This window comes from Dendronephthya gigantea, unplaced genomic scaffold (genome assembly GCF_004324835.1).
Source record: "Dendronephthya gigantea isolate DGI-Jeju-01 unplaced genomic scaffold, DenGig_1.0 000035F, whole genome shotgun sequence".
Lineage (NCBI taxonomy): Eukaryota > Metazoa > Cnidaria > Anthozoa > Malacalcyonacea > Nephtheidae > Dendronephthya > Dendronephthya gigantea.
Genome location: NW_021163045.1, coordinates 1,869,253 through 1,884,083, shown reverse-complemented (window position 1 = coordinate 1,884,083; position 14,831 = coordinate 1,869,253). Strand labels below are relative to the sequence as shown.

At 39.2% G+C, this 14,831-nt stretch overlaps 1 protein-coding gene across 1 annotated transcript in view; it reads left to right on the top strand.

Moving 5' to 3' along the window:
- Nucleotides 1-14,831, top strand: part of LOC114525681 (nesprin-1-like) — a 46,315-nt gene that overhangs the window by 6,330 nt on the left and 25,154 nt on the right. The window contains exons 5-25 of the mRNA XM_028547087.1: nucleotides 1,827-2,135; nucleotides 2,403-2,684; nucleotides 3,021-3,320; nucleotides 3,822-4,142; nucleotides 4,471-5,049; nucleotides 5,225-5,518; nucleotides 5,594-5,902; nucleotides 6,070-6,702; nucleotides 6,906-7,223; nucleotides 7,484-7,810; nucleotides 8,349-8,678; nucleotides 8,797-9,111; nucleotides 9,226-9,543; nucleotides 9,827-10,153; nucleotides 10,408-10,859; nucleotides 11,341-11,512; nucleotides 11,685-12,113; nucleotides 12,404-12,724; nucleotides 13,029-13,370; nucleotides 13,481-13,777; nucleotides 13,866-14,699. Coding sequence (XP_028402888.1) covers nucleotides 1,827-2,135; nucleotides 2,403-2,684; nucleotides 3,021-3,320; nucleotides 3,822-4,142; nucleotides 4,471-5,049; nucleotides 5,225-5,518; nucleotides 5,594-5,902; nucleotides 6,070-6,702; nucleotides 6,906-7,223; nucleotides 7,484-7,810; nucleotides 8,349-8,678; nucleotides 8,797-9,111; nucleotides 9,226-9,543; nucleotides 9,827-10,153; nucleotides 10,408-10,859; nucleotides 11,341-11,512; nucleotides 11,685-12,113; nucleotides 12,404-12,724; nucleotides 13,029-13,370; nucleotides 13,481-13,777; nucleotides 13,866-14,699 — 7,809 coding nt within the window. The remainder of the gene's footprint in view (nucleotides 1-1,826; nucleotides 2,136-2,402; nucleotides 2,685-3,020; nucleotides 3,321-3,821; nucleotides 4,143-4,470; nucleotides 5,050-5,224; nucleotides 5,519-5,593; nucleotides 5,903-6,069; nucleotides 6,703-6,905; nucleotides 7,224-7,483; nucleotides 7,811-8,348; nucleotides 8,679-8,796; nucleotides 9,112-9,225; nucleotides 9,544-9,826; nucleotides 10,154-10,407; nucleotides 10,860-11,340; nucleotides 11,513-11,684; nucleotides 12,114-12,403; nucleotides 12,725-13,028; nucleotides 13,371-13,480; nucleotides 13,778-13,865; nucleotides 14,700-14,831) is intronic.

The following is a 14,831-nucleotide window of genomic DNA, read 5'->3' as shown; positions in this document are numbered from 1 at the left end:
CGTTCTCTGAACTAGAAAACAATTTAAGGCCAGTAATTTCGCTACAAAATTCCGATAATTAATTGCAACAATAGCAGTGGGAGATGTACATATTTACAATTATTTGATGTATTTTATTTTCCCAAGCTTTCTCTGTTGATGCTCGAAAGAGACCTTGCATTAGCTATATCGGAACTGTTTCTCATTTTATTTCACAAAACTATATGAACGTTTCTTTTATTTCTTATGTTTTAACGCATCACTCTCAGTATACACTCAAGGTATTCAATAAGAAATATTGTCGCTTGGTGCAAAGGCTGGAGATTTAAGAATGCAAAACAAACTTAATATATTCATGAGATTTACCTCCACTTTAATAACGCTAAGATTAATCCTTGTGTCTGTCAAAATTCGTTATGGATTTTAGAGCAAACCTCTTGTGTTCATGGCATTTTATTATTGAGACTGTTTACAAATGTTGAAATTGAGCCGGAGTTATATTTTACCAAGATTTAAGAAACCGAAAATGTCGAATTGTGCTTCGTTAAAGAGGGAACTATTGAGGATATATAATATCTATAGTAGATCTAATTTAATTTGAAAGATGGAAGGGAACAAGGCTGATTTATCGGAATGGGTAGGTGTGTGGGATTAAATAGATTATACCCTTGATAGTGTTAACTTCGTTAAGCGTGTACCTCTTTTGTAGTATGTACGAAAGACTGTATAGTCCACTATTTAAAGACATTATATTGTCGTGTCGCCAAGTTATTTATTAATGATTGTCTGTAATATTTGTAAATACCTGCAAACGGATATAAATCAGATTTGTGGCATTTATACAGTTAATGAAGACGCAAGATTGTAACGTACACATTGTATTTGCATGTATGAAAAATGGCGAACATATATCAACTTTGAGTTATAAGCCGTGAGAGTTACGACAGCTGGGTAAATAACAAAATAATGTTGGAGTTTTAAGGCTATTGGATCTATATGTGCCATGCTTTAAAAGTCTCGCCATTTGCTTTAATTTTTGTTGAGCATTTTAACTGCGAAGGTCATGTCTTGAGATCAATGATCTAAGCATTAAGGCGAGCCCGATAAACGTGCATGTTCGGAATAGTTAAAGTTCATATTGTTTGTTCAAACTTTTCCATGGCTTCCATGTTTAATTTTTCATGGTTTTACAACTTTTCGAGTGGAAATGTTTTCTGGAACGCAAAATCTCACAATCACAAGCCCTATTTCATCAGCGTTTTATAGGTCGTTTGATTCAGGTTTATGTTGAAGTTGAAAGCAAAATGAACATATACAAGTCAGGTTTATATGAAATTGGTTCATAAAACACGCCCATTAATTTGCCGACAATTAGCATGTGTTTAAAAATATATATTGCTTATTATACTTATCCCTTGTGGAAAATGAAATACTCTCTATCAAGAGAACATCTTAGAACTGATAGAACTATCCAGTATAAATAAAATTAGTTTAGTTTAGGTTTCCTCCTTAGTAACACTGGATCAATAAGAGATGATCCTTACTTGACCTCTAGGACGAACAGATTAGAACTGATAGATCTATCCAGTATAAATAAAGTTAGTTTAGTTTAGGTTTCCTCCTGTAGTAACACTGGATCAATAAGAGATGATACTTACTTGGCCTCTAGGAAGAACAGTTTAGAACTGATAGAACCTTCCACGAATGATGACAAGAACTTACCTTCATGACCATCAGAAGGAATATAGAGAGCTCGAATATTTGTAATAATTTGAGCTTGTTTATGAGGAAATTCGTTGGATTTTTCACTTTATAAATCAACAACAAATATTTATTCATCTCTTCAGAAAACATTCCAAGTATTTAAAGAGGAGACTCGTCTTCAGGAGTTCAAACTGACGATGATTCAACAGACGTGCGACACAGCCATTGGCATTCCAGGCGAGGACTATCGTGTAGCGATACGCAAATGGGAGGTGATCAAGCGTAAGGTGACCATCCAAGAACAGAGGCTGACATTGGTGTCTCAGGGAAGCAGGAACCTATCAAAATTATACTATTGGTTAAACCAAGCCGAAGCAATGCTGGAAAGTTACCATTGTGTTCAGGAAAACGAGGGAATTTCGTCTCTGAAGTATCGTTTAGAACGGCACAAGGTATATACATACGTATTTAAATAACAGTCTTTAGAGGTTGCTCGTGTGAGACACTTTTCTTCCAAGGTTTTAAAGTTTATTAAAATCTATCATCATGAGATTAAGTTCATTGGTATGACTAATATCTTAGGTTTGCCAAAAATTGTCGGATGGTGTTGGTTTAAAGGTTTGTTTACACACAGTCTAACAGGAAGCACTTGTACGCCATTAAGGCAAAGCTAACTATTCACTGTATTTCCTTCTACACATTCTCCGTACTTGCATTAGGAGTTTTTCCAAATGCTGGACGAGCAACGTCTTGTTGTGCAAGAACTGCGTCAGAGTGGAATAGACGGTAATGAGAGCATCGATGAAGGTCTAATCTGGGATGTCTCGCAACGATTTCAGACGGTTGAGAGAAGTTCCCAAACGGCTGCGGATAGACTGAGCGTGGAGTATTATAAGAACAAGGTGGGACAGTGCATTGAATTGTGCAAGGAACAACTCTTGGATGATAACATCAAGTTTAGTTCTCAATCACAAGCTGAGGAGACTTTTCATGATCATTTGGTAAGATATGACGCGACGGATTAGCGGTGTCTGGGCTGCGGGAAAGGGTGTGCTCTACCTCTAGGGGCAGAGGCCTTAGGCCTATGTAGGGCGTAACCTACCTCTAGCCTACTGGGATGAGACCCATTTAAATTACAACCATGAAGTATTAGGGGTAGGGAGCATACTCAACATTTAAAGCAAAAGTGGGAGGGAGGAATAGCTATGTATAATTTTTATAGGTCTATCCGAAAGGAGGGCATATCCTAGTTTTGGTAGACAACAATCCAATTGCCTTTTTTAGTTGTTATAATTGTTAAATTTCCTTGTTTGTCTTTTTATCATTGGGTTGTGCAGAAATTCTTTCACGACAAGAAATACATCAAGAAGTTGAGTTCTTGCTGCAGGAGGCTGAAAGATGCCGTCGAGAAATGTCGATCTTCAATGACCGAGGATGAACAAAGCGATGTCGGTCAATATCTACAAACTGTCTCGAAGGAATTTGAGGAGATCCTGCAACGCATGCAAACGGACGAACAGAAATTGGAGAATATTCATCGGTGTTGGAGCGAGTATAATCATGCTGTGGAGTTGTCGTTACCCTGGCTTGTTGAAGCTGAGAGACTGCTGAAGGAGGGAGATATTGACGAATGCAAGGTAGAGTGCACCTCTAATATTAAGACATTTAGAGCAATTAGTTTAGGTTTCCTCCTGTAGTAACACTGGATCAATTAGAGATGATCCTTACTGGACCTCTAGGAAGAACAGTTTAGAACTGATAAAGTTATTCAGTATAAATAAAGTTAGTTTAGTTTAGGTTTCCTCCTGTAGTAAAATTGGATCAAATAAGAGATGATCCTTACTGGACCTCTAGGAAGAACAGTTTAGAACTGATAGAGTTATTCAGTATAAATAAAGTTAGTTTAGTTTAGGTTTCCTCCTGTAGTAAAACTGGATCAAATAAGAGATGATCCTCATTGGACCTCTAGGAAGAATAGTTGAGAACTGATAGAGCTATCCAGTATTAATAAAGTTAGTTTAGTTTACGTTTCCTTTTGTAGTAAAACTGGATCAAACTGGATCGTATAGCCTACGTCTAGGAAAAACAGTTTATAAATTAGATCAATTTGTAATAATTTAATCTCAATTTTATGATAGGATTATTTCGTGGACTTTGAAGACGCTCAACAAGATGTAACGCAGGCAACGGACGCAGTGAAGTTTCTGAAACGTCATTCATGTGGTACAGTTGTTGTTACACTGGAACAACAAGTTGCGATGTTGGATCGACAGTTACGAAGGGTTACCAGACGCTACACAAGGCTTGTGAAGTCCAAGCACAGGGATCCCAAGCTGGATAAGTACGAATGTTGTGTGGATGAAATCATGGACTGGCTGGACCAATCAGAATTAGTTGTTGATGATGAGGTCAACATTGGGAGATTGGAACGACTAAAGGAGCAAGTTAACACTTGTGAGGTGAGTTGTTGAAAGTTATGTTGACGCTCGGGTCCTGTAAGGATCATCTATTATTGATCTGGTGTTACTATAGAAAGTAACCATTCAATAAATCTCAGTTCTGAGCTGTTCTTCCGGCGCTCAAAAATGGATCATCTCCTATTGATCCAGTATTATTGCAGAAAGAAACCTAAACAAAACTAACTTATACTGGATAACTCTATCAGTTCTGAAATGTTCTTCCTTAGTAAAGGTCTAATAAGGATAATATTTTATTGATCCAGTGTTTCTACAGGAGGAAACATAGGATAACTTTTGTATCTTTACTAGTCTTGGCTGTTTTCTCTAGACCTTGTTGGATGAGCTGAACAACAATGTGAGCGGAGTTGAAAATATAAACGAGGCTGGGAAAACTCTTATGAAGGAGGACAAGAACATCGCAAGCTCGATCAAAGGGACCATTTTGAACGTTAATCGCCGTTTTGATAAACTGAAAACCACTTTACCACAGAAACACAAGAAATTAAAGCAAGTTCAACGGCTCGTTCACAGTTTCACGTCCGGCCTGGAGGAGGTAGCAGCGTGGAGCAGTGGAACGGCTGAACTTTTGGAGCAAGATCTTCAGTTTGAAAATTTCGAGGAAGTTAAACGGTTACACGTTCAGTATGAAACACAAATGGCGGATTACAAGAAGAATGGGGATAAGATTGAAGCGAAGAATAACGCTTGCTCACTGATTGAAAATATCCTCGGGGAGGAAGGCTTGGAAAGTTATAAAGAAGAGATCAAGGGGATCCACGAACGATGGAAATTTGTCGAGGAACATGCAGAGACACAGCACGCAAGAGTCAGTCACGTGTTTATCACGTGGAAGAGATTCGAGGATGATTTAGAGAGGTTGAGAGAAATCTCGCAGTCTACCGATGAGGTAAAGTTTCTAAAAATTCTTTCAACTGTTCTTTGAAATTGAGTTGATTTTGATAATATTTTCAAGTGTGTGGCATGTTGTGCTCTTATTAACTGATCCAACTTCCTTGACTGGGTGCAAATGTCTTCTTTCCATCAATTTGCATGTTTACCTGAAGTTATTATTCTTCTCTTAGGATGAAAATAGTCAAACAGATGGGGAGAACCTTTGCCGAGAGATCTTGCAGTGTAGAGATGAACTCTGTTCGATTGTTGGGAGTGAATTTGGCGCGAAGACTGTGGAGGAGGACGCGGTTACCGCAGTAGAAGAGTGGAAACGAGCCAGTAGAAGTCGCAAAGCCCTGGTATTTGAGAGAGAGACAGAATGTATTAGAGAGCAGGTTTTCAACGCTCTTGAAAACGCGAGCTGCGACTTTGTATCTCAACTGGGTGATATTGATGATGGTGTTGATGTTGAAGAAATATACGAGGTATATTGTTGTGTCGCATGTTTACAATAGTCATTATTGTTCAGCAGTAATGCATATTGAATGATTTTATTTTAGAATACATTCTCTTCAGTGGGCCTTCAGGCGAGAATTAATGAATTTGACATTCATATGAATAAGCATGGAGAAAAAGCCCAAGGTGAGATGAAGGAGTGTTTTGATGAGGTGATGACACGATGGCAGACGGTCAGGGAAGAACTGCTCTCAGAGGAAGCGAAATATGTAAAGGTGAAGGAGGATCTTGTGGGATTTCTTATGGTAGAAAGTGAACTAAGTGCATGGATAAGGAAAGCAGAGGATGCTTGTGAACAGATGAAGGATATCAGGCAAGATGAAGATAGTGAAGAAATATTTGAAACTTTCGAGGTCAGTTGATACTTGTTAAGGATACATAATTTCAGGAGCGAGTTCTCATTTTGAAGTATTGAAATTTTCTCTTGAAATTTCTTCTTTTGTGTAAATTGGAAGGTGCAAATACTAAGCCAAGTGCAAATACTCTTCTTTCGCCTCGATTCATTTTTTCTTTTCTTTAGGCCGTCTCTCGAGAACTGGAAGGCAAAACACGACTAGTTGAAGATGTCGCCATCCACAAAGACAGGATCATAGCAATCCTGCAAATTCCGATCCTAGAACAACGATACGAAGTGTTAGTCGAACGTACGTCAAGGATTAGAACTGAACTGGAAACAACCAGAAAACAAGTTCCAGTTCTCAAGCAATACTGTATCCATCGAAACACAAGCAAAGGGCTTGTCAACTGGCTCAATGAACTCGATTCAGTGTTTCAAGAGCCTTTTACTATAGACAGTCTTGAAAACGCCGAGCGTGAAATAGAAGCACATTATAAAACGAAGGCCGCGATACTGGATAATTCACACCGTGTGGAAGACACTTTAGAAAATGCAAAAGCACTTGAAGATACTGGAAGACTTTCTGAAGCTGATGTGAAAGGTAGTGTCTTGGAAGCGTCGTGGAATTGCGTACAGGCATCGGTTATCGCACGGACGGCGAAGCTGGAACAGTGCGTGGGTTTGTGGACCTCTTATGAGGAGAATATGCTGGATGTTATGAGTTGTTTAACCAAAGGAGAAATGTTGTTGGCTGAAGTGAAGTCGAATAAAGAGAACAAGAAAGATGCTTTGAAAGATTTGCTCGAGAAAGTTGAGGTTAGTGCAGACAAGGTTTTTGGGGGGGGGGGGGGTTTGTGTTAACTTTTGAGGTTAATTTAATCTAGATTCTCTTCCGTGATCACTAAAATATATTCGAGGGCTATACCCTATGAAGAAGCAAGAATTTTTAGATGGGCTAAATAAAGCTAAATATACAATTCATTTAGTTATGTTTTTGGTGGCTTTTCTCATGCGTCTAGGTGGAAAAAACTAAACTTCAGGAGACAGCTGAAATGTTGAGCGAGATGGCTTCGACCGTAAAGGAACTGCAAACAACGGCAACATCATCTGGGGCAGCTCTGCTGGAAACGAAGTTAAATGATAACACGCGTCTGCATGGATTTCTCCTGGAAGAGATGGCAACTCATTCCGAGTTGTTGAAGCAGAAAAACGAAAAATGGGACAATCTGAATGCGCGCATTGACGATCTTGCGTCTTGGATGGACAATACTGAAGAAAAGCTGGAGTTGATCCAAGAAAATGAGAAATTTGATGGGCATTGCTTGAATGATATAAAGGTGGGTTGTTTGAAATTTAATTTTCGCAGTGGTGGCTAGCTCAGTTCAGTTCAGTTCAGTTTGGTTTGGTTTGGTTCTGTTCTGTTCTGTTCTGTTCTGTTCTGTTCTGTTCTGTTCTGTTCTGTTCTGTTCTGTTCTGTTCTGTTCTGTTCTGTTCTGTTCTGTTCTGTTCTGTTCTGTTCTGTTGTTTGTATGGTTCTGCTGTTCAATGTAGTTTATATTGACTAAGTTTAAATTACATATCCTCAATTGATTTCCAGGAAATCTCTACCGCTGTTCTACATCGTCGTCAGAGTGTAGAGAACCTAACCGAAGACGGCTACGATATTCTGGATGGATGTATTGATGTTGACAGCATGGAAACCAAGAAGCGTTTGGTAGACTTACGTCAAAGATGGGATGCCTTGTATCAAACAACCATGGAACAAGAAATTAAGACTGAAGTTGGACTGAAACCTTTAAAAGAGTTTGAGATGGCTTGTAAAGAGTTTGAGAAATGGCTTGAAAATGTCGAAGAGAATCTCGAATGTCAGATTGTTGATGTTGGAAGTACTAAGGAATTGATTCAACAAATTGAATCATGTCAGGTACAGAATTGTGTTTTTAATACCAGATATTCTATGAACTAGAAATATTGGATTAGGAATAAGAAGCACTTTGTCCTTTAATTGTCCTTTAGTTGTCCTTTTAGTTGTCCTTTTAGTTGTTCTTTCAGTTGTTTTTTTAGTTGTCCTTTTAGTTGCCCTTTAGTTGTCCTTTTAGTTGTCCTTTTAGTTGTCCTTTTAGTTGTCCTTTTAGTTGCCCTTTAGTTGTCCTTTTAGTTGTCCTTTTAGTTGTCCTTTTAGTTGCCCTTTAGTTGTCCTTTTAGTTGTCCTTTTAGTTGTCCTTTTAGTTGTCCTTTTAGATGTCCATTTAGTTATCCTTTTTGTTGTCCTTTTAGTTGGCCTTTTAGTTGGCCTTTAGTGTTCCTTTAGTTGTCCTTTAGTTGTCTTTTAGTTGTCCTGTCGTTACCATTTGACTTCCGGACATCGTATGAACTATTTGATTTTGAATAAGATTTAACCATCAGTTTCCTCTCCATGCAATCATTAGGGCTTGCGATAATAAATAAAATCTTTTCTTTAGGCTGTAGCCAACGACCTTGCAAAGCACACGAAGCATTTGGAAGATTTGATCTGGCGAGGATCTCAGATTTCAACAAGCGGCAAACTGTTTTCGCACAGCGAGCTGAAGACGAAATTAAAGGTGTTAGATGAGAGGTGGAAGACGTGTCAAAGGATAGTCGAAGAACGTTTGATGGCGCTGCGATCTGTGCAGTGTATCTTGGCTGAGAAAGAAATGAGATTTGTTGAAGTTTTTTCTAAATTGGATGAAACTTGGAAATGTGTCGAAGAGGAGCAAATGTCGAAGGATAGAAGTATGGAGGTTTTGGAGAAATTTTCAAGTGTTTATGAGGTAAGAATTCTACCTTTACAAGTAAGCTAAACTAGATATTTTGAAACCATATATCCCGGATCTCTTTCAGTGCACCAATGTTCTTTACCTTCGTCCTTCAAACTTTTACTTTATTTAGAATGCCGAAAGAGAAATGAGCAAACTCGAGCAAGTGCTACCGTCTACCGTCAGTGCTTTGAGAGAATTGAGCCAGCGGTATGATATCATTGATGCCGAGAAACTTGATAAACATTGCCACGAACTGGAGTCAAAATGGCGGGAAATTCAAACAGTCTTACCACAGCGAGTTACGATCGTTCAAAAGGAAATTGACACTTGGATACAATTTAATGAAAAGTTGGAGGAATTTTCATCATGGTTGGATGAAGTCAAGGAATTGTGCGAAGAATGGAAGATGCAGGAGAACTCAGGTGTTTTGATCCAAAATCTTGAAGTAAGGCAGGTTTTTGCTTTTTATTTTTGCATGAATTTCAATCGTTTAAATCATTTCCAGAATGCCCTTTTTAAACTGAAGTTTAAAGACAATTTTGCGATCTATTTTAACAAGAATCTGCAAGCTAGCTTTCGGGAACGACAGAACTCCTTTGAAGCTCTGGTTGAAGAAAGTCGTCTACTCCGTGAGGGTATCTCCGATGAAACAGAACTCGAAAAGTTGAACGCCACCTTAACTCAGCTTACTGAATGCTGGGACGAGTACTCACGCTGGGCCGCTGGACGATATCAATTAACTGTACTGTCAAATCATTATCAAAAATCTTCCAAGGCTGTGGTTAAATATCTTGATCAAATACAAAGCAAGATGAACACGATTGAGATCCCGAAGAATGTTGCGGAGAAGATTAACGAAGAGAGCGAGAAAGCGAAGGTTTGTAGATGTGGAAAGTGATTTTACTATCATTCATTACTTAACTGTTCTTTTTAAAGCTCACCTGATCCAGTGTTACTACTGGAGGAAACCTAATCTAAACTAACTTTATTCACACTGGATAGCTCTATCAGCTCTAAACTGTTCTTCCTAGAGATCCAGTAAGAATCATCTCTTATTGATCCAGGACAAAACCTCAACCAAACCAGTTTAGATTGTACTAAGTTATTCATACCTGATAAATTTATCACTTGTTTCATAACATTTGGTTCTCTGATGTCAGGTTTTGGTGCAAGATTGGAGTGAAAAATGTCAGGACCTGGACGTTGTTGTCGAAGATGGCCATCTTGTGTTGCAGCAAAAATCTCAAGGTGGAAGTCTCGCTTTCGACGAAGAATTGAAAAGTCTCGACGACAAGTGGAAAGAGGTTTTTCGCCAAGTAGAAACGCAGAAACATGAAGTTGAGGTAACGGCGAGGAAGTGGTGGGATTTCACCAGGAATAAGATGAAAATGATGCGATGGTTGCATCGCAAGGAAAACGATGCTGGTCTGAGGGAACCGTTGGCTTGCATTGTGGAGAATCCGCAAGAACAGCTGGATAACTATGAGGTATTGGAGTTGGGTTTTGAAGCGTTGAAGTAGGATTTATAGGGTGTTAAAATGGGGGGTTACAGGGTATTTAAATAGGATTTATTAGGTGTTGAAATAGGGTTTATGGGGTGTTGAAATAGGGTTTATGGGGTGTTGAAATAAGCTTCAGTTTATGGGGTGTTGAAATAAGGTTTATTTTGTATTGAAATAGGTTTAATATGGTTTTAGGTAGCGTTTATAAGTTATGTCTGTACGTCTTTCCTTTCCTATAGAATATCCTCGAACGCATTAATGTCCGTAAATCAGACTTGCAAATGTTAAACGACGCTGCATCTAGTATCTTGGCAACTGACGATGACGAGGAACTAAGCGAGTTCGTAAAAACGGTCAACGAACGTTTCAACAATTTAGAAGTTGAAGTCGCAAAGAAGAGAGATTTCTTTGGTGATTTAGTCAAACGCTGGAACAAATTCTCGGACAAAAAGAGACGCGTTTCGGAGCTATTTCGTGGCACAAGTTTTCTCATTGCGAGAAAGCAAATTAACAGCACAGAAGAGGTTAAACAACAGCTTGTGCAATGCCAAGAAGCCATCGTGCAATTGCAGAATAACGAAGAGAATTTGAACGAAATAACTGTTGAAGGAGAGAATTTAATAACAGAGCTTCGAAACGAAGGAATGAATGTGGATAAAGTGGAACACGAGCTGCATACGGTGATAAGCAGGTACTATGAAGCAGTTAAGTCCTTGCTGTACCATACCATGCTATATCATGCCGTGCCGTACCGTACCGTACCATATCGTACCATACCATACCATACTATACCATACCATACCATACCATACCATACCATACCATACCATACCATACCATACCATACCATACCATACCATACCATACCATACCATACCATACCATACCGTACCGCATCGTACCATACCATACCATACCATACCATACCATACCATACCATACCATACCATACCATACCATACCATACCATACCATACCATACCATACCATACCATACCATACCATACCGTACCGCATCGTACCATACCATACCATACCATACCATACCGTACCGTACCGTACCGTACCGTACCATACCATACCATACCATACCATACCATACCGTACCGTACCCTACCATAACCTACCGTACCAACTATGTTATACAGACTAGTAATTCGGGTGTGTTTTAGGTACAATGAGGTAAAAGACTGTGCTATCAGGAAAGAAGAAGTCTTGCAACACGTCTCAAAAGAGATGGAAAAAATCGATGAAGGAAAAATGGAATTAGAAACTTGGCTAACAAACGTTCATCAGCAACTGAACTCAGTAGAAGAAGACGAGGCTTTGGCTAAAACCATTCAGGTTAGATTAATTACACTGGAAGACTCTGGCCAGTGAACGAATTACCTAAACTGTATTCAAATGTCTAGTAAACCCACTACGTTTCTTCCAGTATTCCTCCTCTCTCAAGTTAAAGACCCGTCAACCTTCTTCTCACCTTTAAAATGAAGTCATATCTCTGTTTCATCTTTAGCATGAGGTGCGTGCAAAACGTTCGCTTATCCGCTCTGTAAGTGCTCAAGTGTTAAAACTCCAAGCAAGCTCGAACGAAGAAGCTGAAGTGAACCTCACGGGTATGCTACAACCATTACACGTCCAATGGAGAAGTCTTCAAGATCTCGTCAACCCGTCCAACCCTTCGACAAAAGCCGACGAAAGCGTCCCTTCGAGGTGGGAGTCGTATTCTCAAGATGATCTCGGCAGTTTGGATGCATTCTCGGAATGCCTGGGACTGAGCCGTGATGACGTCATGGGGTCTGGGGAGGTGTACGAGGATGCTTCAAGCAGTCTCGATAACTGGATAAACAGTTTGAACGAATTTCGCGAATGTCTGCACGAGTATGTTTATAGCCCCGAGGATGCGCTGTTTGAGGTCGAGCAGAAGTTGAAGATTGTTCAAAAGGTAGAAATTAAGTTGTTGTGGATCAATAAGAGATTATCCTTACTGGACCTCTAGGAAGAACAGTTTAAAACTGATAGAGCTATCCAGTATAAATAAAGTTAGTTAAGTTTAGGTTTCCTCCTGTAGTAACACTTCATCAATAAGAGATGATCCTTACTGGACCTCTAGGAAGAACAGTTTAGAACTGATAGAGCTATCCAGTATAAATAAAGTTAGTTTAGTTTAGTTTTCTTTTAGTAGTCAAACGGATTGACAGCCATCTTATAGTGTTATGCCTTATATTCATATAGAATTTACACGAGGAACTGACAAGTTATATGTCTGAGTTTGAAGAAGAACGGGCCAGCTATGAAACCTCTGCTGACGACACTGACGAAGGCTTGACGACGGAGAATGGAAACAAAATGCAAGAAATAGAGTGTCTTTTGGACACCATCGCAAATGAGTTGGAAAGAATTGAACTTGAATTGCAAACAGTTTACGACTACCACCAGGATTACGATAACGCTGTTCATGATTGGTCTGCCTGGTTCGATGAAGCTAAAATCAAACTCAATGATTGTGAGGGAGAAACTGGTGGAAGCATTGATCAGAAACATCGTGTCATTCAGGTAAAGTACTTCTCTTATCGATCCAGTGTTACCTCAGAAGGAAACTTAATCTGAACTAACTTTATTTATATTGGATAGCTCTATCAGTTCTAAACTGTTCTTCCTAGAGGTCCAGTAAGGATCATCTCTTATTGATCCAATGTTACTACATGAGGAAACCTAAACTAAACTAACTTTATTTATAATGGATAGCTCTATCAGTTCTAAACTGTTTTTCCTAAATATCCAGTAAGGATCATCTCGTATTGATTCAGTGTTGTTAAGATATCTCACTATGTCTTATATAACTGCAAAATTTTATTAGGCACTCTTGGATGAGATGGACCAGGTGGATCTGATCAGTGAGGTATACGCAAAAGGGGAAGCATTACTGCAGACTGTGTCAGACCCAATAAAGTCGAAACTTGAGAACCAGTTGGCCGATTTTGAAAATAATTGGGCAGAGTTCTGCGCTGCTGTCACTGATTGTAGTAACAAAGTTAAGGAAGAAGTTCAGAAGCAAAAGAGATCACCTGAGTTTGAACAATTTGAAGGAGATCTTGGGAGGATTATCCAAAAACTAAAGCATTTTGAAAGTTTGTTAAATAGTGAAACTCCTGAGTTTAATAATTTGGACGATGTCTCTCAGACGTTGATTGAAATTCAGGTATGATTCTAAACAACAGAGTAAAATTATCTTCCGTAAAGTTAAGATGAAATCGATATTAGAAAGAAGAGCTGGCTGTTAATCTCATTCACTCTATATACTTTATCCAGGATATATATCAAAGTTTAGAAAAAGAAAGATCAGAATATGAAGAGCTCAAGAAAGGAAGTTCTGGGTCGTTTCAAGATTCCGATCAAGTCAATGTTGTGGAAGTTCTTTTTGACAGAGTTCTAGAACAAGCTGTGGAAAGACAACAGTTGTTGGAACGAACAGCGATAGAAATGCAAGATTTGGCCTCAGGCATTGAAAATATGTGGGAAGTTGTCGGTGAGGTCGAGGGGATGTTATCTTCAAGCAAGGTGGCTTTGAGTGACGAGGAGTTGAAAAAGAATATTGAGCTTTGTCAGGTATTTTTACTCAAGGAATTTAAAATTTCTAAACTGATCTTTCTTTCAGCAGGCAATTTAATTTTTCAACTTTTAACTTGTGTTTCAGAGTAGTATAGCCGTTCTTGAATCGCAAAAGGAATTGATGGAAATCTTGAAGAAAAAAGAAACGACGCTTCTGACATCGGATGATTCGGAGAACAAAAGTGGCGAAACTGGCAAGCTGCAGGAGTTGGTGGACAAGTGGAGTAAAGTCTTTGAGATGACAAATGAAAGAAAAGAAATGCTTTTGAAGGAAATTGAGACACGCAAATCCAGGCAGAAAACGTTGGATGGGTGTGTTGTGACACTGAACAGAACACAAGAGTTGGTAGGAAGAACTGGTCGCGAGCAATGGTCGATTGATGAAATTGAAAGTATAAAGGCAGCTTTGATCGAGATTGAGTTGTGTGAAGCAACCATCGTGCGCATTCAGGCCGAGATAGGCTCAGACCTTGAAGACCCATCAAGTTCGTCAAAAAATTCCCAGGGCAAAATTGTCACCTTGTTGTCGGAATGTAAGACAACCAAAACGTGCCTTTCGAACAGGCTAGCGAAACTTGAAGCCACTTTGAAACAGGAGAGTGACTTCAGTTCCGAAGTTTCCAAGGTCTTAGAGTGGATAGAATCTACAGAGAGTGTCTTAGTTGTAAATTTCTATAGCCTGACAGAAGATGAACGTCACAAGGCCGCATTGGAACAGGAATCGCTTGCGAAAGAGTTTTCTGTGAAAAAAGAAGCCGTTGCAAAGTTGTTAAGACTTAGAAATGAATCAATTCACTCAGAGGAATTTGAGAGATACATCGCGGGTAAAATAGTGGAGTTGTCTGAGAAATGGGCAGGTCTTGAACGAGCATTTGCCAGCCAAGAGGAGCATGTCGAAGAATGTTTACGTCAGCACCAGGTAGGGAAGATTAAGTGGTCGGGGTCTGGTATAGATCGTATTGTCTCTGGCTTTCTCATTTCATGCGACCAGCTCTTGAACCCGCCATTTTTTGGGGCAAGGGATTGATTTTGGTCATCTTAGTTTGTTGTA